This window comes from Lampetra planeri, chromosome 29 (assembly GCF_965212315.1).
Source record: "Lampetra planeri chromosome 29, kcLamPlan1.2.h2, whole genome shotgun sequence".
Lineage (NCBI taxonomy): Eukaryota > Metazoa > Chordata > Hyperoartia > Petromyzontiformes > Petromyzontidae > Lampetra > Lampetra planeri.
This window is the reverse complement of record NC_136135.1, coordinates 6,030,068-6,055,001: the sequence shown is the minus strand read 5'-3', so window position 1 is coordinate 6,055,001 and position 24,934 is coordinate 6,030,068. Positions and strand designations below refer to the sequence as shown.

Below are 24,934 nucleotides of genomic sequence, written 5' to 3'. Positions count from 1 at the left end.
GAATTTACGTACAAATATTTATTTCCGCTCGACCCTCTGCGGGAGTGTAAAAATCGTCACGTACAGATGTAGCACTGTGCTGCATATATTTATTTTTTACCGTCACTTTCTGTAAAGAAACGTCATATTTGAAGCGACTTTGCGTAATAAATTATTTATTTCAGCTTGACCTTTCTCTGCGTTAGTTAAAAAATCCAATCCACTCATGAACATAAATGAAGAGTGGGTGGGCCTCATGTGGAGTGACGTCACGCGGGGGGCCTCATGTGGAGTGACGTCACGCGGGGGGGGCCTCATGTGGAGTGACGTCACACGCGGGACACATTCTTGGCTTATTATCGTAGTAATGGCAACGATCTGATGACTTGCGTTAATAGGGGAGGCCCAGGACAAGTTGCAGTGTGCACCACCAAAGACAAAGACCCCCCGTATAGCCTTAACAGACTGTTGGGGCCAAGTGCTAAGAGGCCGGCATGGTACACGTGGGTGGCCAGCACCAGGCCCGGCCGCCTTTGTCTCCATTGTGGCGGGTACAGCCCAGTACATATTTACGGCTGAGTCGACCTAAGGGGAGGCCCAGGGCAGAGTTCAGATTAATCGTCACTGGGGTGAGCACCATCATCAATACCCGCCACTGTGACGGTGACGTCACCTTGGCGCCTGTGCCAAGCTAGGTGCACTTTGAGGCCACGTGAAGTGTCGAAGGCTCACTGACAGGTCTCGGGACAAACCCAGCATTTACCACGGGGTCGGCTGATTGAGATGACCGATAGATGCACCACAATCTGTACCCCCTACTGTGCCAACTTGCTGCATTTTATCCGCCCGGCGCTCCGCTCGTTGTTGTGAGCGTCGCTGATCCGCCCTCCAACTGCCCAGTAGCGGCAGCGTCCTTCATGAGCCTCCTCCTCTGCAGAAGCCGATCTTGCTGGTTTATCAGTCGCATACATGTCAAACCCCTTATCAATTCAGATCTTATTGTTTACCCCGTGGCCCTTATAAATCTCATCCTACACAAGTCCCATCACAAGGGACAAACACAAACAAATACATGTACAAAAATTTGCCCGTATATTGAAACGGCTGTACGCCGTATGGATCTGAAAGCTCAATTTCCCTGTACAAGAATGCGGGGTAATAAACCGTATAGGGGTTGACACGGTATGCCGTCGTAAGTCCACTCAGCTTCACATCCTCCCGTACCATCGGCAACCACCATCATCACTAATAGCACCATCACTGTCATCAACACCATCACCACAACCTCCATCACCACCATCATCACCACCGTCACCACCACCGTCATCATCACCACCAACACCACCGTCATCACCACCACACCCGTCATCACCACTACCATCATCATCACCACCACCACCTTAACCACCACCACCGTCATCACCACCATCATCATCATCACCACCATCATCGTCATCAACACCACCACCATCATCACCACCACCACCACCACCATCACCTCCATCATCACCACCACCATCATCACCTCCATCATCACCACCACCACCACCAATCATCACCTCTATCATCACCACCACCATCATCACCTCCATCATCACCACCACCACCATCACCACCACCAATCATCACCTCTATCATCACGACCACCATCATCACCAGCATCACCACCACCATCATCACCACCACAACCATCACCATCACCACCGTCATCATCACCATCACCTCCCTCATCACCACCATCATCACCATCGTCACCACCACCGTCATCACCCCCATCATCACCATCACCACCGTCATCACCACCTCCATCACCACCTCCATCACCACCTCCATCATCACCTCCATCATCACCACAACCACCACCATCATCACCACCACCCCCACGTGGTGTTCCGAGCAGCTGACGTCATCCGCGTGCGCTCTCCCCGCGCTGACGGCGCCCGCGCGCGGGAAGCCGAGAACGACGCGGGGACAAACTCTGGTGGGCACGAAGTTCGCGTTAACAACAATCACCACTAACACCACAGACACCACCACCACAGCCCGGGTTAATGGGTCATTAGTTGTTATTTGTTTTATTGCAGCTGCTGCTGTTGTCGTTGTTGTTATGAGCAAGAAAAATCGTGTTGGCGGCCGCTCGTTGTTGAAATCGCGCGACTGACGCTGGTCGCGTCGCCTGAGGCGCAGAGAGGTAAGAGCAGAGGAGGTGGTGCCGGTTTGTGTTGTGGTGGTTGTGGTGGTGGTGGTTGTTGTGGTTGTTGTGGTTGTTGTTGCTGCTGTTGTTATGGTTGTTGTTGTTGTTGTTGCTGCTGTTGTTGTGGTTGTTGCTGCTGTTGTTGCTGTTGTTGTGGTGGCTGTTGTGGTTGTTGTTGCTGCTGTTGTTGTGGTTGTTGCTGCTGTTGTTGCTGTTGTTGTGGTGGCTGTTGTGGTTGTTGTTGCTGCTGTTGTTGTTGTGGTTGTTGCTGCTGTTGTTGCTGTTGTTGTGGTGGTTGTTGTGGTTGTTGTTGTGGTTGTTGTTTTTGCTGTTGTGGAGGGGACGTGGGGAAAAGGGGGACGCCGCTTGGCGGTCGTCACGGGAACGCGTTCGCCTCCACTCACTCGGAGGCTGTCAACTCCACTGCTGGATGAGACGCCACATCAACAGCTGTACACGCACCACGGCCCTGCTGCCACTCCACTGCTGGATGAGACACCACATCAACAGCTGTACACGCACCACGACCCTGCTGCCACTCCACTGCTGGATGAGACACCACATCAACAGCTGTACACGCACCACGGCCCTGCTGCCACTCCACTGCTGGATGAGACGCTGCAGCAACAGCTGTACACGCACTACGGCCCTTCTGTCAACTCCACTGCTGGATGAGACGTTGCATCAACAGCTGTACACGCACCACGGCCCTTCTGCCACTCCACTGCTGGATGAGACGCGGCATCAACAGCTGTACACGCACCACGGCCCTTGTGCCACTCCACTGCTGGATGAGACACTGCAGCAACAGCTGTACACGCACCACGGCCCTTGTGCCACTCCACTGCTGGATGAGACACTGCAGCAACAGCTGTACACGCACCACGGCCCTGCTGCCACTCCACTGCTGGATGAGACGCTGCAGCAACAGCTGTACACGCACCACGGCCCTGCTGCCACTCCACTGCTGGATGAGACGCTGCAGCAACAGCTGTACACCCACCACGGCCCTTGTGCCACTCTACTGCTGAATGAGACACTGCAGCAACAGCTGTACACGCACCACGGCCCTTCTGCCACTCCACTGCTGGATGAGACCGCATCAACAGCTGTACACCCACCACGGCCCTTGTGCCACTCTACTGCTGAATGAGACACTGCATCAACAGCTGTACACGCACCACGGCCCTTGTGCCACTCTACTGCTGAATGAGACACCGCATCAACAGCTGTACACGCACCACGGCCCTTCTGCCACTCTACTGCTGGATGAGACGCTGCAGCAACAGCTGTACACGCACCACGGCCCTTCTGCCACTCCACTGCTGGATGAGACGCGGCATCATCAGCTGTACACGCACCACGGCCCTCCTGCCACTCCACTGCTGGATGAGGAACTGCTGAAGAATGTGTCAAAGTGGCAGTGTATATCTTTCAGTGGCTGCGTTACACACGTGTGATGGGGGAGTGGTGGTGCAGTGGTTAGCGCACTCTGCTGCGAACCTAGCGACCCGAGTTCGATTTCCTGCCTGCAGCCAACATTGCACATATCTCTAAACCGGTAATGGGCCTCGCCTAGGTTGACTCAGTCCTACCTGTTTGTGGTGTGTAAATATCAGCACTGGGGGAGATGAAGGCGTCTGGGCGTGGTGTGCAGGCCACCTACCTCGTGTGCCACAGCAGCGTTTATAGATGCCCGCCAACAGCACTGGAGCCTGTCTGTTCAGGCTATAAGGGATTCTTTGTCTTTGTGTACACACTATTTTACTGGTAGGAACCTCCTGGTTACACCAGCCCACAGGGGATTATTGTGTCCGTCCGTCGTGCATCCAAAAATGGGTGGGGCTGGGTGGGGAGGGTGGGGAGGGGTGGGGCTGGGTGGGGAGGGTGGGGAGGGGCTGGGTGGGGAGGGGAGGGTGGGGCTGAGTGGGGAGGGGAGGGTGGGGCTGAGTGGGGAGGGGCTGGTCACCCCGTGGTGCCCTTATAAAACTCAACGTTTAATCTACTCACGCCGGCTTGTGCCCGCCCTCACAGTCGGGCATATTTGCAGAATACACCACGCCGCCATTGACCGAGCAACCCAACGTTTCTACCAGCTCCCTCTGCAGGAATGTGTTTAAGGAACGAAACAGGAGGAGGATTTCTCCACAAATCTGGCTGTCCGCCTGATGGTGCTGGCTGGAATTACTGGCGAAACGTCGTACTCGAATTGTAAATGCTGCGGGTTTGCTGTCCAACACACCGGTGTGCTGTACTAATAACGAATTGGTGTGTTCTGTTTAGGTGACAAAACCTCACTAATTGGCTGTGTCCGGTGTTGGCGGGTTTAACGACACATTTATATTTATGCGATGTAATCCAAAAAAACCTGTATTAGAATGATCTTGGTCGCGAAAGCCTACGTGTTAAGCTGAAGGCAACATTGCTGACGATGTATGTAATTCGTATGTGTGACAAATCAGAAGCAATCTGCCTGGATCAGAATTCTGCCATCTTATTGAACTCGATGGGAAAATTCATGAGGAGGAACTGACCCATCCACTAACGCATGAGCTGCATCCGTGATTGTTTAGTATGAGATCTACATATGCAGTTAAAAAATGTGACGCCAGCCTTCTTACACCTTGTGTTGCATTGGGATGATTGCCACTGGGGGGTCACCTTGGCTCGGCTGCCACAGAGTCATGGAATGGTTGAGATGAGATGTAAGGTACTTTGCGATGCTCAGGCATTTGGGTGTCCTATGAAGTCAAATCTTTATCGCTCGTTGTGCTGAGAGCACATCTCTGTGATCCTGCGTACAAACGGAGCCTTTTTGAGGAATCCACCTGTAAGTGCCAGTGTTGAAGTACAGAAAGTAGGTCCCTGGCAATCAGTAGAGAGTTTGACTGTACTTTACCAATATGCAACTTCTACTTTTGTGCAGTGGGAATTCCGAAGTTGATTTTTGGCACCGTCGTCACTGTCGAGAGAGTGCGAAATGGAAGTCACCGGGGAGCAGCTCATTTTGGAAGAAAATGTTGACGACAATTTCATCCCTTCAGAACTGGGTAAGGCAGAAGAAGACAGGCTTACGAACAAACTTCACGTCAAAAGCAACATTACCGTAGTTGTAAAGTGAATGCCCTGGTTTTTCTTTAAATGTAAATATTCTGTAGGTACCTAATGAACAACAATACAGTAAAACCTTGGATTGCGAACATAATTCGTTCCGGAAACGTGTTTGTAATCCAAAGCACTCGTATATCGGTTGTGATCACGTAGCACTCGGCAGACAAAGCGTATACGTACTACTCGTATTGCAGGACCTCGCTCGTTTATCAAATTAATATTTATTAAAAAATTTTGCCCGTCTTGCAAAACATTTGCAGACCAAGTTACTCGCAATCCAAAGTTTTACTGTATGTTGTTTCGCTAATGTTTGCAAATATAACGTTTAATTAAACCCCCTTTGTATTAGAAGCTAATTTTTTTTTTTATATTTCAATCTAAAAAAAGACACCAGAGCATAGAATTATATAATTATATTGGGCAACTAGTCAAGATTAAAGACATTTTTTTTACATCAATTGAGATGCTTGTGTTTTACAGAGATAATGGATTATGCCATGGAGATTGGCATTGACCCAGAGAAGGAGCCAGAGTTAATGTGGCTGGCACGGGAAGGCATTTTTACACCTCTCCCAAAAGAGTGGAAGCCCTGGTAAGATCAAATCAAATGCCATATTTGCATGCCTGATGCTGTCATCATTCTGGTCTGATCTATCACAGGTTTGGCTTGAAGTAATGTGTTGTGATTGATTAGTTACAACAGGTACGAAAACCCTCTTCTTGGTTCTTTCGGTAAAGTCACGTAGAAGGGAAATAATAAAATAATACAAATAAAACATAATAAAATAAAATTCTCACGACGTTTCGGCCACAACGCAAGCAGCCAACGCAAGCAGCCGTTGTGGCCGAAACGTCGTGAGAATTTTATTTTATGTTTTATTTTTATTATTTTATTATTTCCCTTCTACGTGACTTTACCGAAACAACCAAGAAGATGAATCCCTGCAGTCACGAAAGCTTTAAATCTAAAAGGTACGAAAACATTGCTACACATATATGTGTATGAGGTAATAATGTATTTCGTTAACAGCCAGGACGTGAATGGAGACATCTATTACTTCAACTTCTCCACGGGCATGTCCAGCTGGGACCACCCATGTGACGAATATTACCGGCAAATGGTGGAAAAGGAGAGGGAGCGCCTGGCTAAGCAAGGGACAGTGAAAGCACAGGACCAGAAGGATAAAAAGAAGAAGAAAAAGACCAAAGAGAAGAAGAAAGATAATAATAAAGACAAGAAAGGGGAACAGCCTGCACTGGTAAGTGGTTTTAAAAGCATTTCGTTAAAGTAAATATGTAGCTATTAGATGCATGGCAAAGAGTGCAGTTGTGCACCCTTTGAAATGTTTGTTAATTTTCAGAACTTTAATTTCAGCATTGTTCAAATCGCTATTGAACACGCGTAGGATAACAGTCCACATACTTTGTATTGATATATTTACTGTCCGTTGACGGATAGTGGCATGCATCTAGCAACAGAATAATAAAAGTTGAACAGGAATGTCTGATTTTCACATATTATCCTGAATGCAACGTGTTTGAAAATGCCTTTATGTTTTGATGACATTGGAACTCGAATTGTGCTTTTTTATATAAATCAGAAAACAACTGGAGGCCTCAACCCGGTGCAGGCACCGCTGGGAAGCTTGGCACCAGTTCAGAAGCCTCTCCTAGGCCTGGCTCCAATTCAGATGCCTGCCAGAGGTCTGGCGCCTCTTCAGCCTCTGTCTGGGAACCTAGCCCCCATACGCGGCCCTGTGGAGTCTTTGGACAACCTTGGGGTATCACCCAGCAGCTCAATGGACAGCCTTGGCTTCTTGAAGGGGCCCAAGAAGAATGTCGATCGCGGTCGGGTGAGTGTCAAACAGCCTTTGTTGCTGTTGTTGCAAGAGCAAATTGTTAAAGCCTACATTTTACATTACATTTTGTCATTTTGAAGTGACTCGTACAAAGTGCGTGTACGTTTTTTGTGAAGGTTGGTGGAGGCAAAAAAAAGGAGAATACTTTTGGCGGTGAGGCTGGTATTGGTGATGACGTTGAAAATGATGAGGTGTGTGCTACGCTCTATCACATACCCATGTGATACAGAACAGCTTCACAAATTCAGGTTACACGCTAAGCTTTACTTTTCCAGTAAAACTTGCAGGTTTGGCATCAATTCAGATGCCTGCCAGAGGGCTGGTGCCTCTTTATCCTCTTGTCTGGGAACATAGAACACCTTTCTTTTTTTATTACATGCTTTTATTTAACTCACTCTGTCTGTTGTTGTCGTATCCTCAAATATTGTAACTCAATTTTAACCCACTTCCCAATGTGGTATCGACTGCAAACTTGGTATACTTATGTCATACTGAAGACAATACTATATTCCATAAAAAAAAGTATTTTTAAACATTCATTTTTATATGTTATGTTTCGGCTTGGGTCTAATTGTCCACGCTCATCTAACGCTGGCTGTAAATCACCATGGTCCCTTACGTTATGGCAAGCCTCGGGGACACTTCCTGGAGTCGTGGAGTTCTGCCATTACTTGTACGGTACATTTCATTAAAGCGTGTTTAAAAAAAGTATTTTTAAATATTACTTATTTTATAGATATATTAAACGTTAGTCTAGGTTATGTATTTCTTCCATCGTCAAAAATAAATACGTGTGATGCTGTTTCCTCTTGTGTAGAGCCCTCTGTGCGCAGCAGAATTTCTGAAACATCTACACTTGGACATTGATGAAGACGATTTTCAATATGAGGTAAGTAGTCATAGGTAGGTAATACGTGAACAGTTTTTATTTTTTCCATCTCATTTCACTTGCCTCTGTCTCCCATGTGCTCTCTACCTCAGCAACCAAGGCTTTCTATAAATGCCACCCTCTACTTAGTCAGAAGACGTTCATCCTCTTCTGTTGCCCCCATAGTCTAGAACTCCCTTCCCCCAGCCATTAGTGTAGTAAACGTCCCCCAGGCATCCTTGCTGTTCAAGTCCATGGTGAATACCTTCCTTTAAATTTGTTTTTATTTTTTCAGTAGGAGCCCGATACAGAGCACGAACCGCGACGTAGGGGAGAGGGTTTAGAAAGTCCGCGGACACAAGTGCCAAACTCTGTGCTCCAGAACTTCGAGGAGGGAGGAGATTTGGCCCACTGCACCACCGAGTGGGGGGCCGCGAGGGGGGTATACTGTATGTACTTATGTGGAGAGGAGAAGGTAGGGGAAGAAGAACTTAAGTAAGGAGTAGAGGGTGTGGGGGGAAGAGGGGGGGGGGACTCAATAACTTACTTTTATTCCTCTGCCTATTACTGACTGCCTCTCTGTATAACATAAATATACACATTGTTTATTTACGGTATCTAGAGCTCAGATTGTATCTCGACAACATATAAATGCACGTTGTTTTGTATTTTATGAGCATGATAGAGTTAACACGATGTTGTGCTCCTTTTTTGGGTGTGATTGTGTTGTGATTATTGTTTTGTAGCTAAACACTGTACATGGGTCATTGGGCACTGTGATATATTTCACTGCTTCTTCCAGGAATCTGAAGCCAGTGAAAACATCAGAGAGCTGCAGGTTACAGAAGACACTGATGAAGATGGTGCTACACTCGATAAAGATCCTGCTGTGGGCATATAAAATATTACCATTATTCCTGCACCACTTTTACCCTCATGTATTGTTGCATTACTGCATATCAGATGTGATTATAAAAACTGTAAATGATTAACTTAATCACATGAGTTTCTTTTATTTATTTCAGCTGTCTGCTCTTCCAAGCAAAATGTCAAGTCGTTTTAACTTAATGGGCTTTGATAATTTTCCACCACAGCTTGATAATAAAAAAACAGAGGTAGGTGTTTTATTCTAGATTTGAAGCTTTCGTGACTGCAAGGAATCATCTTCTTAGGTTTTTTCGGTAAAGTCACGTAGAAAGTAAAATAAAATAAAAACAAAAATCACGACGTTTCGGAGGCAACACAAGTCTCCGTCATCAGGTGGGACCGTCACAGCCAGATTAGCTGTATCAAGTGAGGCACTTGTCGTGATTTTTGTTTTTATTTTATTTTACTTTCTACGTGACTTTACCGAAAAAACCTAAAAAGGTGTTTTATTGGCAGCATGAATAGTTTTTGTTTCATGATACATTGAAAATTGTTTATGTTACGCAATTCATCAAATAGTATTTGTTATGCTTTAAAAAAAACAATTGCCTTGACCGTAACGTGTGATATTTTCCTTCTGCTTTAGATGATGTAAACACTAAATGTGTAAAGTAATAATGTGCTTTTCATTCAATTTAGGTGTCTGCTCTTCCAAATAAATTTTCAAGTCGTTTTAACGTAATGGACATTGATGACTTACCACCGCTGCTTGATAATCAAAAGTCAGAGGTGGGTAAATTATTGGGTGCGCATGGACTGCTTGCTTTTATTGATGAATACATCTGGCTATGTATGTTATCCACTTCATCAAGCTAAGTTCGTTGTCTTTGTTGATTGAAGAATGCCAACTGTTTTTTTGCTTGAACCAAATTGCAGAACGTGTAAGATACAGAGATTTAAATTAAGGGTTTTCTCACCAACGCAAATGTTTTCAAATATCCTAGCATGGGTTAATGACCATTTTTGGAGGAACAGACCAAGATGGGGTTATGAATAGTTCACGAATACTGATCTACAACACTGGCTGATGCTTAAGAAGAGCTTTGCATGCTATGCTTCTATTGTTGTGTCCATGGGTTAGCTTTGTTAAGTTGACCTAAAATGTATCGACGTGCGAATTAATGGATAACGTGTCATAATTTATTTCAATTTACAAAGATGCTCGAGTTGTTTGGTTTACCAAACGTGACTGAAAACTTTGTCCTGGTGTTGGCACTCTGCAACAGTGTTATTGTGTACGAACGATAGCTGATTATTGCTTTTCAACATTTTTGCAATGTGCAGCACGCAGACCCTCCCGTGTTTCCTGTGCATGATGATGTGGACAACAAAACAAACAAAGACAAAGGGAAGACAGATGAGACCACTAAAAGGTAATTTAAATATGCGCCATGTGTCTTTGTGTCTAATTGATGTCACACTTGTTTCTGGCAATTGTTGGTTTGCAGATATAATATGAATATATTTGTCAATTAAATTGGTTACTCTGTTTAATGTGTCTGCAGATTTAGAAAGCTCAATAGAATGTTTCATTGTAGCATATTACTGTCTAACAGTATTGTGGCCAAATCTTTATTTTTGTTTGGCTCATTACTAGCACAATGGGTTAGTATTGTCAAGAGAAGTCTGTGCATATTTGGCAGTTGTGGTTGCGCGTGAGTTAAAGGTTGGTGGTTCGCTCATGTATTGAAAACGCTCTTACCTGCTCAGATGTGAGGTGGCTGGGAGATAAATGTTCATTATTGCAATGCCATTAAGGGTAATATTACACTAAAAGTTACGAGACGATGTGGCTAGTACAGTATACTCATGGTAACAGTGTAATAGCGTGATTCAAAGTGCTATACAGTACTCTACCACCTTGTGGAATACTATATGTTGCCCGCCTTACGCCTCGCTCTGCAGTATTCATCAGCAACCTCACCGTGCTGCACTGTTTGCGCTTACGTAACGAATGCAAACATTTACGCTTACAGAATAGATATTATTTTACATTATTTATGTGTTCATTTCCATAAAGTCGGATTTCCGTAAGTCTGGTCTTCCGTAACTCGGGGACTACTTATGCTTTGGTTTCCTTAAAAATGCTCAATGATGGTATTGGCCAACCATTCCAATGCAGGACCCTCCTGAGAAGGAGTCTTGAGACTCAGGGAAGCTTTCCTGGGTAACAACAAAGCATTCGAGTGTTAACACATTCCTGCGGAGGCAGCTGGTAGGAACGTTGGGTTGCTCGGTCAATGGCCAGGGTCAACGGCGGCGTGGTGTATTCCACAAATATGCCCGACTGTGAGGGCGGGCACAAGCCGGCGTGAGTAGGTTAAACGTTGAGTTTTATAAGGGCACCACGTGGTGACCAGTCCCTCCCCGTCAGCCCCACCCCTCCCACCCCCCACCTTCCCCTCCCCACCTAGCCCCTCCCCACCCAGCCCCACCCTCCCCACCCAGCCCCTTCCCACCCAGCCCCTCCCTCCCCACCTAGCCCCTCTTCACCCTCCCCTCTCCACCCAGCCCCACCCCTCCCATTTTTGGATGCACGACGGATGGACACTATAATCCCCTGTGGGCTGGTGTAACTAGGAGGTTCCTACCAGTATAATGTATATTTAGTTATTTGGTGTGCATGACTACCTCCTAGCTTGGCAATTTGTTGTTAAGTTTTTAGAGGTTCAAATGATTGTAATTTTGTTTTCTCAATGCCGACACTGAAGTCATGAAGCTTTGTCAGAGGAGGCAAAAGTTTCTCTTGCAGCCAGCGGAGATGCAAATGTGACACAGAGCCTCATAGATGAGGCTCCTGAAGACAGTGTCCATAGTGAACATTCTTTAAAAGTATCCAACTCAGAGGCTGACGAGTAAGAAAAGCTTTGCATGTTATGCTTCTGTTGTTGTGTGCAGAAGTTTATCGGCAGTGCCATTCTCAGCTGTGCGATGCTTAGTAGCTGGTGCGCTGTAGATCATTATTTGTGCATTATTCACAAACCCACCTTAGTCTGTTCCTCCAAAAATAATAAGTTATATACTTTTGATTTAAAGCTTTCGTGACTGCAGGGATTCATATTCTTGGTTCTTTCGGTAAAGTCACGTATAAGAATTGCATACAATTGCTTGTAACATTTTCTTTGTTTTTTTTATCTTAAAACTAATAGCTTTTTGTGATTTATCATGTCCTTTTGTAAAATAAATTCTGATAATTAACACGCAAAATTATATCAACATAACTAAACAGTTATCAAATAATAATCACATTTGATTAAATTAATTACTTGCATTAAAGGCTCATTTCATTTCCAGGTAGCACATTTTAATAATTAAAATGTTAAGAATGCACCTTGCTTTAAACTTACAACTTTGAATACTGTAAACTACCTCGGTATTTTTTATACATTGTATTATTAATATCCTGATGATGCAAACATTGCTTCATATTGAAATCGCTAAACATTTGTCTTAAACGTCTTTGGGGAGAGAAAAATCACACACAAAAATAAGGAACACAATGGCCCCTTGTTATTGCTTATAGTCACGTTTATGCTTTTCTGTATTTAAAATATTGCTGCTTTGTGTCTGATAGTCGCTAACAAAATGACATGTAATTGATATATGAACGCACGCATAAGGTGTAATGATTTACGACACGTGTTGTAGCTATCATGCATGCGCAATGGACTTTACTGTGTGTGAGCTGTCTTACCTAGTTTATTATGCGTGTGGCTTTCCCTAAGCATCTAGTGCAGGAGTGCATTAAGCATATGGAGGAGAGTTATGTTGGCTATTAGCTCATGAGTCTGGGGTTTGTCGGTAATACCTGGCATGGCAAATGCTTCCAATGTGCTCCATCGGCATAATCCATCATGGGCAGAGAGGTTAGCGCATATTATGTCTGTTTTATAGACTCACTTCCGATTTATTGCCATGTTACATGCATATTTAATATAAAAAATATATCCCAAAATGTTGTCGATCAAACAATACTGAGGTACCCTTATTTAAATAGATTTTACTCGTGACAGGCTACTACAGTGAACTTGCTGTCATACATATTTGTGTTCTGGAGATGCTCCTCTTTAACAAAATCATGGTTAGCATTTGCCATTCTAGGAATTACCAATACTCCCTTTTTGTGCGATTGAATATTTATGTATTTATTTACAATGATATGGTTAAATAATATGGTTTTGTGTTAATTTTTGCTTTTATATCTGGTGCTTCCATCGTGTAACTTGTACATTTTTGAAAGTCTTGAAATTGTATTCGTTAAAGTTAGCCTCAAGTTAAAATTCAATTGTTTGTTGCCTTGCATACAAAATAAATGAAAGTTGATGTATCTATTCACAGACCACTTTCATCAGGCAAGTTTGGATTGGAGGCAAGCAGTTCAAGCGTGCCGCTCATGGTTGTCGAGAATCCCTTGAAAGATGGGCATGACAGCGAGGGAAGAGTGTCGGATTGCTTGAAAAATAAACCTCGAAATGAACGAGAAGGCCAAGAGAAGCAGCTGCAGAAGGACAACGATGATGCACTGGAGGAGCTGAAGAAGCAGCTGGAGAAGGAGTTGACTGAGCAGGAGGAGAAGCTGCAAGAAGAGAAGGAAGAGCGCCTCCGGAAGCTCAGGAACAAACTTCGGCAAGAAGAAACCGACACGGCAAAGCAGCTTGAGGAGGAGCTGAAGAAGACTAAGAGGTTGGTTGCGACATTTATAGGCTCGATCGGGAAAGCTGACAAGTTTATAATGTCTTCTTGGTTCTTTCGGTAAAGTCACGTAGAAGGGAAATAATAAAAATAAAACCTAATAAAATACAATTCTCACGACGTTTCGGCCACATCGCAAGCAGCCGTCCTCAGGTGAAGAACAGGTCTGTCTCTTATTTCCCTTCTACGTGACTTTACCAAAAGAACCAGTCACCGAAAGAACCAGTCACGAAAGCTTTAAATCGAAATTTAAGTTTATAATGGTCTTAATAAAGTCAGAATGCGCATGTACAGCCCTTTCGTGTCAACCCACTGCTGGCTGAGGGTCTTCACACATATCATCGCGGGAGGGCTTGTGACCATACATCACCACGCTGATCAATACAGATTGGTGAAGGTGGGGAACATAGACGTGGAAATATACAAGGACAGTATAACGATGAATATGGCTGCACCGCCCTCATCCCACAATGTAGCTCTATAGCTTACAGCACCTGTTATGCATCACAGCGCTGTTCAGGGTCAACCATGCTTAGCTTTCGAGATCTGACAGGATTTGGTGCATACCGGATTATATGGTCATCGAGGACACATTTACAATAATTACGTTTACTTATCAAAGACAGGCTGACCAAGTCTCACGAATTTGTTTTCAGGAGGGGTCCTACATTTAATTGTTTGGTCGGTTTTATTCCTCAGTGAATACGAGAGAATAACATTCACAGTTTGTTTCAATCAATGTTGTTACCTAACTCCATAACACTTGGTATTTCCCAGATATCATGTGTATTAGACCTCCCCTCCTCCTCTCTGCCCATTGTGTTGGCGGGTGCAGTGGCTGGCCGCTTGCGCACAATCGCTCCATTGTGTTGGCGTGTGCAGTAATTGGCCGCTTGCGCACAAGCGCTTCCACGTCCATCGCCCACCCTTTGGCCTCGCCCCCCCCTCCCTCCCGATACGTTCCTTTCATTGGCTACCATAGTCTGATGAGCTCCCCCCTCCCTCTCCCTCCCCCCTCAACTCGCTTTTAAGGGATTACATCTTGAATCATTGCCTCACTTGATACAGCTAATCTGGCTGTGACGGTCCCACCTGATGACGGAGACTTGTGTTGCCTCCGAAACGTCGTGATTTTTGTTTTTATTTTATTTTACTTTCTACGTGACTTTACCGAAAAAACCTAAGAAGATTTCCCAGATAGTCTCCCAAACGAGTCCTAAGCAGGATCATACCTGCATATCATATTTTAACTACCAATGTTTGCCTTCATGTTAAGTTTTAGTGGATGTCATGTATAAATTGTACTGAATAAATTAATCACAGGGTTGAGCAGTGGCACAGTGGTTTTCCATTGTGCAATGAATCAGTCACGGCTAACGTCAGCGATGAGTGATATCTGAACTGATCCTGGGCTTCCACCATCACCAACCCGCACTGATCAGTCTGGTGAAGTATGATCAAACAACCCCCCATGATGGACTTGGTATGGCGAGAGACTGACAAAGGGCTGTAAAGAAACAACCCAAAACGAAGCACATGGAAGTTGCAATCAGCCATTGGTGGATTTCCTGTAGGACTGTGGAGGAGCAGCATCGGGATGAGCTGCAAAGAGAAGAGGCTCGCCTGAAGGAGGAATATGCGCAGACGCTCGTGCGCGTTCGAGAATCCCTCCGGCAGGAGACTGAGGAGGAGGAGCGGAAATTAAAGTGAGGAGAAACTGGGATCACATTATTTATTACAAATGTACCACAGTATTTCCAGGTTGCCTATCATTAGCAATAATTTCCATTTCATCTGGCATGCCAGAGAAAGAATGGTTGTGGATTGGACCCGCTTCTAATTTGGTAAACTCTTACCATTTTATTACTGGTATATTTAATAATTTGTGGTTAAATATCAATAATAAAAAAACGGTATGAGAATTAATCTCAAAAGCAGTTCATGCTGAAAGCAGATGGGGTGAGTGAAATAACGGTGGAAATGCTTAGCAATGTTCGTGTGTTACTATGCAGGCTACAGAAAGAAAAGACCTTGCAGGAGCAGAATGAGCTATTTCTTTCGATGGAAAGAGATCGGCTTGAAGTAGACATGGAAGGTGCTTTGAAAGCACTGCGCGAGGAGCTTGAAGCTGAGAAGCAGCAGGTGAGGAGGTCTTCGACGAACCGACTTCATACGCAGAGCTTGTGCCAAAGCATCATTTGCAATGTCCTAAAAATATACTTATACCCATATGCCTCTAAATCTGCTGATTATGTAGATCGGAGTAGGGACACACGAAGCACAATTAGTGAGATATTCATGTTTTCTTATTTTATTGCAGGTATTGGAAAAACTAAAAGAAACCCATTTGCATGAGTTGGACGAGTTGAAGTCTGCAGTCCAAGAGAGGCATGGAAAGGTTTGTAATAATGTAACCTTGAATCTACACACTTGAAAACTTTTATATGCTGGTTCCAGCATGAAGTATTTCAAGGATTATCCCAACCTGAATACATTGTAATCCATGGAACTGGATTTACTTTTCAACTTCTGTTAAAAATGTACATATTTAATTGATTTATTTAAGTAAAATAATATTTTTTTATAAAAACTGCATGATGAAAAGCATGAACTAAATTGTAACAGTTTTAATGGGATCTAAATTCTGTAATGTCCAGTTATTTCGCTTTTTATAATTTCAAATGTTCCAGATGAAACGGAGCATATCTGTACATCCTCATGACTCCTTAACTAACCACTGTTGATTTAAAATTGAAATGTGCCATGTTTGCTCAGAGTTGTCAAGTTTGTACTTGGTGGGAAATGTGGGAACTTGATGGTCATTCTCTCCTTTAACTGAGTTCGCATTGATTTGACAATTTATTTTATTTGTATAGGATATTGATCATTTAAAGAAAGAGCTGGAGGAAACTCAAATGTTGGAAAAAGACGATGTTACAGAGAGACTTAAAAAGGCACAACTTCGACAGCAGCAGGTGGATGATTATGAAAAACAGGTACTGTTCATTCGTTTCCATTTACTGCGTTACTCTTGCTTGAACTTCATAACGACGAACAGCTGGTACAACTTTATTCTTTGGGTCTTTCGGCAAAGTCACGTAGATAGGGTCAAAATTATTAAAAATAAACAAAAAACAAAGACGTTGCGATCGAAACGTCGTGCATTTTTGTTTATTATTAATCATTTTGAACCTATCTACGTGACTTTACCAAAGTACCCAAAGAATATGAATTCCTGCAGTCACGAAAGCTTTAAGTCAAGCTGGTACAACGTTCAAAACTCTACCGGATGCATGCCTTCATTCATTTCAAATATCAACTGTCGTGTGATAAGAATTTTTTTTGTTAATCAGCTCAGTGAACTGATGAGAGAGCGAAGGACTGATGTGGAAAGGGAGCATGTGCAGAAGCTTGATGAGATGAAGGCTGACCACACGAAAAGTCTGCACAAAATCCGGGAGGATCACATGCAGGAGGTGAGATACATTCACTACACGACTGCCAGTGCACATCTAAGCCTGTTGTAAAATATATTGTGAAGGCAATAAAAGTCGATATGCTTCCCTTGAATTAAACCGAGTTGTTTTTGGTGAATTTAACATTTTTAAACCACGACAGGAAAGTAATCTACGTAGTTCGCTGATGGACAGCTGGAAGGAGGAGCGAGAGAGGCTTCAGGAGCGACACGGGGAGGAGCTATCAGAGATGAGACGAGACCAGGAGAGGAGACTGGAGCAGCTGACCCTTGCCAACGCAGAGCGGGTTGGTGTTTTAGTAGAACCACAGTAGAACTTATAAAATATTAAAAAATACTTTTTTTTTAAAACACGCTTTAATGAAATGTACTGTCCGAGCTGCCTCTCCCCTTGCCCCCTTCCCCCATCGCCCCTCCCCTCCTTCCACATCCCCCGCCCCTGGGCGTGGCTCCCCGAGGCTTGCCGTGACGTAAGGGACCGTGGTGATTTACAGGCAACGTCAGTTGAGCTTGGAGAATTAGAGCCGTTAAAAAGATAGTTTAAAAATATATTGTTTTAATGTTTAATGATAGAATATAGTATTGTCATCAGTATGACATAGCTATACGAAGTTTGCAGTCGATACGACATTGGGAATACGGTTGAAATTGAGTTACAAGATTTTTGGATACGACAACACATACAGTAAGTTAAATAAAAGCGTGTAAAAAGTTTTAAAATATATGTTTTGGATTTTTTATGATAGAATATCGTGTTGTCATCAATATGACATACCTATACGAAGTTTGCAGTCGATAGCGCATTGGGAAGTGTGTAAAAATTGAGTTACAAGATTTCTTTTTTGAGGATACAACAGACAAAGTGAGTTCGTCTGTTGTGTTAAAAAACTAAACTGAAACTTTTTTTTTTACTTTATACGGTAAGGGCCACTGAGCTATCTAGCTCTTTTTCAAAAGCGACCTGGCCACAAATGGTAGCTCATCTGGAAATGTATGGCAACCAAATACTTCCAACATACGTTTTTAAATGTGGAGGGAAAAAGCAGAGGACCTGCTTTTGGTGTCAGGGTTAGGATCGAACCCACGACCTCGTGTATACCAGGCGAGGTAGTTAACATCTCGCAGCAGCAAGTTCTGTCTCAAGGATTGTAAATGGGGTCCATGAGGAATTGGTCCCCCTTTATTGATTCACCACTTGACTGTCTCCCATTTATGTGACTGAGCCCAGTCACTCCCGTTAATATTTTCCCTCTTACTATCACCTCCTCTCCCACTTCCCTCCCTCTCTTTTTGTTCTCTTTACTCCTCACTCCACATATATAACGAGGAACATCTGAACTTCCTTTGTGTGCATCGACTCCAGTCCTGGTCACGTTTATACACAGATATCACATATTTAATTCAACTTTATACATTGCTACCCTGCTTTGCACAGAAAGTATTATAGGATTACAGATTATACTGGTAGGAAACTCTTGGTTACACCAGCCCACAGGGGATTATTGTGTCCGCCCATCGTGCATCCAAAAATGGGAGGGGCTGGGTGGAGAGGGGAGGGTGGGGAGGGGCTGGTTGGGGAGGGTGGGGAGGGGCTGGGTGGGGGGTGGGGCTGGTTGGGGAGGGGAGGGTGGGGCTGGGTGGTGGGTTGGAGAAGTGGGGCTGGGTGGGGAGCTGCTGGTCACTCCGTGGTGCCCTTATAAAACTCAACGTTAATCTATTCACGCCGGCTTGTGCCCGCCCTCACAGTCGGCCATATTTGCGGAATACACCACGCCGCCGTTGACCCTGGCCATTTACCAAGCAACCCAACGTTTCTACCAGCTCCCTCTGCAGGAATGTGTTTATTGCCACTATGTATGTTGAACTTATTTCGCATTGTACGTAGCCAACCGTGCTAATCGGCACACTATTGGAAATGTAATGGACAAGCACATTTAAAAAAAGATTTAATCACAGTTATGAACTTATCAATGAACCGCTATCAGTGAAAGTTTAATTTGTTCAAGCTAATCATTATTTTTTTAAGATTTTAAAATGGTGTTCTATCTGTGCTTGCAGGAGAGAGACTGGAAGGAAGAACATGAGTGTTTACAGCTGAACATTCTTGACCTTTCTGCAAAGAAGTTGCAGCTGCAGAATGAGGTTGGAAATAGAAAATGTCCATTGTCAAGTTTTTTTCTCACTAGAAATTGCCTAAAGTGCTACTTCAGTTATCATTATTATTATGCAGTACGCAAGGGGGTAATTTAATTCTAATAAATTAGCCTTTTGCCCGTCCAAGGACGGGTGTATTTCAGTAAATCTGAAACTTGCAAGCGAAAAGCAGACCGCGATGTGATATTCATTGCATCAATTCGTGTGCAATTTGTAAGGCCGCGGTGACACAGACTTATTTAATTTAAAGGTTATAATCCCTTGTTCATCATGACGTCCGTTTACTTCTATGTCGCAACAGCGTTACGGAGATCATGTGACGTGAGGGTTCTGCCTTTGTAGTGAGGGTTGTAAGTTGACGTCGAGGAGGGGGAAGGAGGCGCCTCGCCCCCCCCCCATGTGGAGTGACGTCACCCGCTAATTATTATTAATGGAGGGGGGTGTCCATTTGGAAGACATCACCTCTTCATGATTATTAATGAGGGGGGCTGTTCGATGTGGAGTGACGTCACCTGCTCATGATTATTAATAGGGGGGTGCTACATGTGTAGTGACGTCACCCGCTCATGATTTTTAATATGGCGGGGGCTCCGTGTGGAAGACGTCATCTGTTCATGATTATTAATGAGGGGGGCTGGCCGACGTGGAGTGACGTCACGCGCGGGAAACACGGACATTCTTGGCTCATTATGGTAGTAAATCTGTTCAATGTGGCACTTTGATTGTCAGCAGTTAGTTGAAATAGTAGTACACCAGGTTTGGGATACAGATACATCACAAGGTTATCAAGCTATTTGCCATTGCGGCGTTATATGTCTAAGCTTTTAAATACATGTAATTGTGAGGATCAATTTAGTGAGCGCTTGATCTTCGAAGAGAGTGTTGGAATGCAAATGTTGTCCATAAATTATGAAGACTGATGATCGACCGTTTGTTGGGATGTTGACAGGTGGAGGTTGAAAGGAAACAGACGCAGCTGAGGAAAGAAGAGCAAGATGCATATGAGAAGGAGATACAAGTACCCTCTTATTTACATCGTTACAATCACTGTTGATGGATTATTTATTTGATTATTGAAAACATTTTTACAGTTGAGGCTTTGATGAACGATTTTAAGTGATCATGGCATCGCTGTCCCAGTGTCAAGTTTCGGAAACCAGTTCACAGTTTATATGAAGAAACCTGTTTCTCATGCAAAAAGACAAGAAAGTGCGTAGTAATTCATATTTAACTCCCTGAATGTAAATTTGGATGGCGAGGCTATGTTTTTTTTACAAAAGGTATGCTAACGACATGCAGTGGTAACACATTTCGTGACGGCTCTGTGAGTACTCTTTGGTTCTTTCAGTAAAGTCACGTAGGTATAAAATAAAATAAATTACGACGTTTAGATCGCAACACAAGCGGTCGTCCTGTGTTGCGATCGAAACGTCGTGATTTATTTTATTTTCTACCTACGTGACTTTACCGAAAAAACCAAAGTGTATGGATTCCTGCAGTCATGAAAGCTTCAAATCAAGCTCTGTGAATGTTATGTTCATCTTTAGAAAATATAAATTTTTAATGTTCCCTTTGATGTTGCCATCTCAAGCAAAGTTTGACAAATACAACTAAAGCACTGAAGGCATACTGGTCTTTGATATGAGCTTTTATAGAACGCAAGTCATTGACTACAGAACCTTTCTAGTTTTACCTCACAAATTCATAAAACATTAACAACTTTTCTTCTGCCGCTCCCAAGCGGCGTTCAGACGCAGTTGTGTGCGTATATGCCGAGGCCTAACGGCAGGCGATGCTGTGACCCAGGCCAAAAACGGGGAGCTTCAGGAGCGCATGGCCCGGGTTGTGGAGGCCCTGCAGAAGGAGGAGAAGACCCTTGAGGCGTCGACGCACGCCGCTCGGCGAGATCTGCAAGAGATGGAGAAGCAGAAGGCTAAACTGGCGGCCGAGTTGGATGCCTTGAAGGGCGAGGGCGTCCGGCTGAAAAATAAACTTGGGTTCGTGCCGCACCGCACCAATTGACAGAAGTATTTGTATACATTTTTCTAACCCTTCTTTTGTAGATGTTATTTCCTATAAGCTGTGACAATGAAAGTAATTAAATATGCCATTAAATGTTTTTGTGTTTTTTTTTTAAAGTGGATTAAATTGTATTTCTAAAGTGACATCGCACTTAATTTTGCCATCTCAATCAAATGCATGCCTGTGCCACGTTGCATTAACTCAGAACTCTGAATGTACCCAATCTCACCAGATCTCAAAAGCTAAGCAGGTTTGAGCCTGGATTGAGCTTGGATGGTTAACCCACCATGTACGAGCTGATTGTCATACTCGCGGAGTTACGATCTGAGCAGCAGAGGGCAGTGTGATAAAATCAATTGATGTTCTGTGTTTCTATGCTCCCTACTTTCACCAATCGCTACGAAACAGCATGGTGAAGTATGGTTAACCTGAAAAGTGTGCGGAGGCCCTCATCCAGCAGTGGGTTGATTAAAGGGCTGTATATGTACGCAATGTGCATATGTATGTCGGGTAACGATGCGGTGTTTGACTTTCTATCTGTCAGTGAACTGCACGAAAGCGTTACCCGCCAAGAGGGCGTGGAGGCTGCGTTCAGGGAGTTAAGCGAAGATACTCATGGAGAGCTTCGTGCAGAGGATCTCACAGGTCCGGAGGTGACGGTAAGTGGATTGTTTTGTTCAGCCAAGCTTACAGTTTCACTTTTAATCCTGTGTGCTCATGGATGAGCAATCTTACCGAAGGGCTCGACATTTAATTTCACGTCATTTATGTTGGAAATGTATGTCATTATAAAACCATGCTCTTTGCTGTAAAGTGGATGTTCAAGATCCTTTGGGCGTCATGCGTAAAAGTGAATATTGTCAGCTGAATCCAAACAAAAATGATTGAATTTCAGAAATATAATTCGAGGAATTTATTAACTCTGCATTCATAACTTTTCAGTCAGTGTTGGAGAGTCAAATGTTCCTGATATATTATCTCCTGTCCTGGTAACCTGAGTTACATTGAGTTAATACAAATACATATATGTACATAGAAATGTACAAGTATGTATGATTGTTAATATATAGTATATATAAACACATTTTAAATGTAACATTAAGTAAGCATTGAAAACCAAATTCAAACCCTCGAATATAGAAGCATTGTTATTTCCATTCGCAAATGAATAATTAAAAGTAGATTTTAAATATAATGTGTAAGTAAATTCCTGCTGAGCAGCTTGTTTACACGATCTCTGTACATTTTGTGGAATGTCACAGAGATCAAGTGTGGAACCAGGCTCAAGCAATGCAGAGGATCAACGGATTGACAATAAGCTCAAGGATATCAGCAGGTCTGTGCCCCACAATTGCTTGCACTGCATGTATGTGATAATCAAATATGACAATAGTATCGAACCTAATTGTTTTAATATTATATGTAGTGGGAGTACATGTGATTTTTTGTTGGAATTGGCAAATAAGTAATTGTCTTGAGAGTGCCTTTGTTTTAAGAGCATTTTGAAATGCTCATAAACTTCAAGCAGGAACCAATGTGAATTGATTTTCCGAGTTAAAATACAATTATAAGCCCTGTACTACTGGCTAAAGGGTACATTTGACATTGTTGGACTTTGCATTTGATTTAATACATATGCAGTTCTTGAGTACGCATAAACGGATAACGAGAGACCTAAGTTATTGCCCAATAAGATGTAATTTGATCTGCATTGCATGCCAATTGAATAGACAACATCGGAAAGTTTCCCATGCAGTATTCTCCGTGTTTGTCATTAGCATTAGACAGTACATTGCCCAGGAGGAATGTTCCCTGCAGCGCGCGCAACGCTTCATAACCGAGCAGATGAGCAGCCTGCGCCACCAGGACAATGTCCTGAGGTCAGCAAAGAGATCACAGCGCACGCTCGGCATTTCTGGCACAACAGCGGAGGGGGACAACTCCCACAGGGTCCTGGAGCAGGTACGATGCAACATGATGAGCACAACGGCTTGTTACATAAACATCTAAGGGGGATTACCACGAAGTTTGTCATTTAAGGGAAGACACAATCCCCAAACAAACAATCATATGTTATCTTGTATAGTGGTACCTCGGTATACGTCGTTAATTCGTTCCAGAATGTAGGACTTATACCGCAAATGACGTATACCAAACGAATTTTTTCCATAATAAATAAAGGGAAAGGAAATAATCCATTCCAGAGTATAAGAAATTATATTTTATATGGCATACTATACATTAATGGGGTTGTATAAAATAATATAGACACTACTTATTACTAAAATACATACATAAATTAAAATAAATGCATAAATACATTAAAATAAATTGAAATAAAAATACAATTTAACATCACTTTACCTTGCTGAGAGGAATTGATAGCCTACGAGGATGGTGGTGAGGAACGGAGTATACGCGGGTACGCGGTGACTCATCCCGACCCATACAAGTTCTAGCAAGCACGGCGTATCCCAAGCAAGACGTCGTATCCTAAGACATTTTTTTTTCTCGTCAAAACACGACGTATACCAAATTCGACGTATTCCAAAGCGGTCGTATACTGAGGTATGACTGTACGTGTATAACCTAGACTGCTTGTCCTAGGCTGTGTGACACAAGGTTGAAATGTTCAGCCCTTTTTTCAATGCACAGCAGCTGGATGAAGGCTGTATTACACAGTGCGGGGTGTGGAGAGTCATTTGATAATACATCGCCATGCTGGGTCAGTGTGTGTTGCTGCAGGTGGGAAGCAAAGACATGGGAGCAATGACAAACAGTCGAACAATTATATATTTCTGCGCTGCCCTTTGCTGCCCATTGTGTAGCTCAGGAACACATGCTGTGACGGGCACAGTGACAGAATGGTTCGTGTTGTCTGTGTACTGTTGAACTTGGTCTAACACGTAGGCTTTCGCGACCAATATAATCCATAAGAGGTTTTTTGTGTTAGATCGTGTAAATATATAAATGTGTAGTTAAAACCCGCCACCACCCGACACAGCCAGTAAGGGTTGTTACGTAAACAGAACGTGGCATTTCGTCACTAGTACAGCACTAACCGGTGTGTTGGAGAGCCAAGCCACAACATTTAAAATCTGAGTACGACGTTCCGCCAGTAATTACAACTAGCTTCATCAGGCGACAGCCAAATTTGTGGAGAAGTCTAACTGTTTCGTTCCTTATATAGAGGCGTAGATGTGGTGACCACGTTTCTGCGCTCTTGCGCAAAGTGTGGGGATTATTGAGTCAACTTACATTATGCATGTGCATTATGCAAGCCCTTTGATCTTGTCCTTCCGGTCTATTGTGTGTATTTTAATTACTTGGGCAGTTTCAATGCTCGTGTTATTTGATTTGGTTTTTGAATAACACGAGCATTGAAACTGCCCAAGTAATTAAGAAGATCCAAATACCGTACATTGCGGGAGTAACTGATAAACTAGCCAGATGTTTGGAAAAACAAAACATCCGAGTCAGATTTGGCACGGTACATAAAATACAGAAATTAATATCTGGTACAAAAGATGTATTACCGAAGCTATTAACAGAAGGTGTGTACAGGATTAACGACACGTGTGGAAAATGTTACGTTGGGAAAACAGGACAAATAATCAGCACGAGACTAAAAGAAAATCAACCCTTACTAGTTG

The 24,934-nt window shown here is 43.5% G+C and overlaps 1 protein-coding gene across 6 annotated transcripts in view; it reads left to right on the top strand.

Annotated features, from left to right (window-relative positions):
- The first annotated feature begins 1,870 nt into the window (after positions 1-1,870).
- Positions 1,871-24,934, top strand: part of CEP164 (centrosomal protein 164) — a 30,798-nt gene continuing 7,734 nt past the window's right edge. For 2 of the 6 annotated variants that reach the window (XM_078608159.1, XM_078608154.1), the window contains exons 1-25: positions 1,897-2,170; positions 5,100-5,223; positions 5,765-5,876; positions 6,315-6,543; positions 6,886-7,137; positions 7,260-7,334; positions 7,961-8,032; positions 8,814-8,900; positions 9,037-9,126; positions 9,578-9,667; positions 10,223-10,311; positions 11,650-11,793; positions 13,277-13,621; positions 15,205-15,336; positions 15,643-15,772; positions 15,951-16,028; positions 16,507-16,626; positions 16,984-17,106; positions 17,249-17,392; positions 19,164-19,247; positions 20,209-20,277; positions 21,066-21,256; positions 21,826-21,940; positions 22,544-22,617; positions 23,060-23,243. In XM_078608159.1, the coding sequence (XP_078464285.1) occupies positions 5,154-5,223; positions 5,765-5,876; positions 6,315-6,543; positions 6,886-7,137; positions 7,260-7,334; positions 7,961-8,032; positions 8,814-8,900; positions 9,037-9,126; positions 9,578-9,667; positions 10,223-10,311; positions 11,650-11,793; positions 13,277-13,621; positions 15,205-15,336; positions 15,643-15,772; positions 15,951-16,028; positions 16,507-16,626; positions 16,984-17,106; positions 17,249-17,392; positions 19,164-19,247; positions 20,209-20,277; positions 21,066-21,256; positions 21,826-21,940; positions 22,544-22,617; positions 23,060-23,243 (3,099 nt within the window). In that variant the 5' untranslated portion in view covers positions 1,897-2,170; positions 5,100-5,153. Of the gene's footprint in view, positions 2,171-5,099; positions 5,224-5,764; positions 5,877-6,314; positions 6,544-6,885; positions 7,138-7,259; positions 7,335-7,960; positions 8,033-8,813; positions 8,901-9,036; positions 9,127-9,577; positions 9,668-10,222; positions 10,312-11,649; positions 11,794-13,276; positions 13,622-15,204; positions 15,337-15,642; positions 15,773-15,950; positions 16,029-16,506; positions 16,627-16,983; positions 17,107-17,248; positions 17,393-19,163; positions 19,248-20,208; positions 20,278-21,065; positions 21,257-21,825; positions 21,941-22,543; positions 22,618-23,059; positions 23,244-24,934 lie in introns of all 6 variants that reach the window. The other 4 variants (XM_078608155.1, XM_078608156.1, XM_078608157.1 and 1 more) reach the window with 4 other exon arrangements.